Source organism: Haplochromis burtoni, unplaced genomic scaffold (assembly GCF_018398535.1).
Source record: "Haplochromis burtoni strain Fernald_Lab_line unplaced genomic scaffold, NCSU_Asbu1 Contig_1864, whole genome shotgun sequence".
NCBI lineage: Eukaryota > Metazoa > Chordata > Actinopteri > Cichliformes > Cichlidae > Haplochromis > Haplochromis burtoni.
Genome location: NW_024584225.1, coordinates 18629 through 20553, shown reverse-complemented (window position 1 = coordinate 20553; position 1925 = coordinate 18629). Strand labels below are relative to the sequence as shown.

The window sequence follows — 1925 nt, the reverse complement described above, 5'->3', positions numbered from 1 at the left end:
GCTAGAGGGCTGAGGCTTCTTCCTCCTGGGCGTCGGGTCCCGTCGGGGGCCCGAGGGTGGGCCTTTGCCCCAGGCCGACTGGCGTGGAGCTCGGGCCGGAGGACGTGCTCTCGCCGGCGGCACACCCACTCCAGCAGTGGGCGCCGGTCTCTTGCCAGCCGTCAGAGGAGCGGCGGGCCTGTGAGAGCTAGCTGTGGGCTTGGGCTGGGGCTGGCGTCTGGGGATGATGTCGCGCAGAGCTTCCGTCTGCTTCTTCCTCAGATCGAATCTAGCCTGAATGGCTTCAAGTGAATGTCCGAATAACCCAGCCGCAGACACTGGTGCGTCCAGATACACAGCTCTGTCCCTATCCGGGACGTCGGAGAGGGTCAGCCACAGGTGCCTCTGAGCCACTACTGTCGAAGCCATCCCTCTGCCCAGGGAGAGCGCTGCACAGCGAGACGCACGGAGGATGTAATCCGTGGTGACTCTGACCTCGTTAAGAAGAGGTGACAGCGGGCTGTCATCAGGAACCAGCGATCCAAGCTCCGCCAGGCACATTGCCTGGTACGTCTGGAGCATGGTGACGGAGCTCATGGCGCGAGCAGTGCCGGCCTGAGCCCGATAAATCTTCTCCAGCTGCGAGGCCGAGAATCTGCAGTGCTTGGACGGCAGAGTTGCGGGGCCACCGACACCATGGTTATGGGACGGGGCCAGATAAGCAGCCAGAGACGGCTCCATAGGGGGTGGGTTAGCTAAGCCAGCTCCCTCGGCGCCGTCCAATTCCATGTACTGTCCATAGCCGGGCACAGTGACGCGGGTAGACAGAGGTTTGTCCCATGACGCTGTTAGCTCGCAGAGAAAGTCTGGGAACATGGGAAGGCAGTTTTTGGCCGTTGCGGGCTCCGGTGGGAGGAAAAACCCCGCGAACCGCGACGGCTTCCGAGCTGGTGGAGGAGAGGGCCAGTCCACCTGCAGCTTCTCAGCAGCACGGCGAAACAGGGAGAAAAGAGAGGTGTCATCGTGGCCGACCGGCGCAGCAGCGGCGGCACATTGGGCCGACAATGAGCTCTCCTGCTCATCCTCCGACAAACCATGGATGTCCAGGCCGATGTCCAGCACGTCATCGTCTTCCTGGGGAGCGCTGGCGGGCTTCAACCCAGGCTGAAGCCCGTCAGCGCCCCTGCATGGTTCCGGCCCGTCATCGGCTAACCCGTCAACGTATTCCATGTGGTCAGCCCAGCTAATCGCGGGGACATCGACCGGAAAATCCTCGTCTTCGGACTCGGACGAAGCCGGGGCTCCAGACTCGGAAAGAAGAGGGTCATGCCGTGCGACAGCCGAGCGTCCCAGCACTCTTTCCACAAACGTCACCCGTCTTTCCAGGGTCGAGCGCCGGAGCTGGCGACAAAACGCACAAGCTTCGGGCTCCGTCAACGCTCTCCTAGCGTGGACGATCCCCAGGCAGACAGGGCAGGCATCGTGCTGGTCGCTGTCGTGCAAAGAGAAACCGCATCCCTGAGGACAGGGGCGAACAGAAGATTTCTGCTTTGCTCGCTTCGGTTTGGAGTCCATTCCAAAACGCAAAGCGAAACGCTGCACAAGAAAAACTTGAAAATAGCGCTCCGCGGGCAGCCTACGCACCAGCTGGGCGGTGGAGGCTAACACCAACAGGGGCAGTTAAGCTAAGTTCAAGTTGGCAGACAACGGAGCTAACTAGCAGCAGCTAGCTAGCCCAACTCAGCAGAGGTGTTCTCAGCGAGGTGAAGAGCGTAAGAACTGAGGGATGACTGTGATGACAGCGGCTATATGTGCGGGCGGGGCCGTGCGCGTGTCATCACACGTCATCTGCCGTAAAGGCGTGAATAAAGGTTTCTTCAGCCAGGACACGCGAGGGCGTGATATCCCATACTTATGTGTTGTACCGAGTGAATCGACTGAAGGGG

At 60.8% G+C, this 1925-nt stretch overlaps 1 protein-coding gene across 1 annotated transcript; it reads right to left on the bottom strand.

Annotated features, from left to right (window-relative positions):
- Window positions 1-5: 5 nt before the first annotated feature.
- LOC121813534 lies at window positions 6-1925 on the bottom strand (the record flags this gene model as incomplete). Its single annotated transcript, XM_042217362.1, is given in 1 exon segment — window positions 6-1925. A coding segment is annotated over 1 exon segment (1549 nt), but the record flags the coding sequence as incomplete, so codon positions are not given.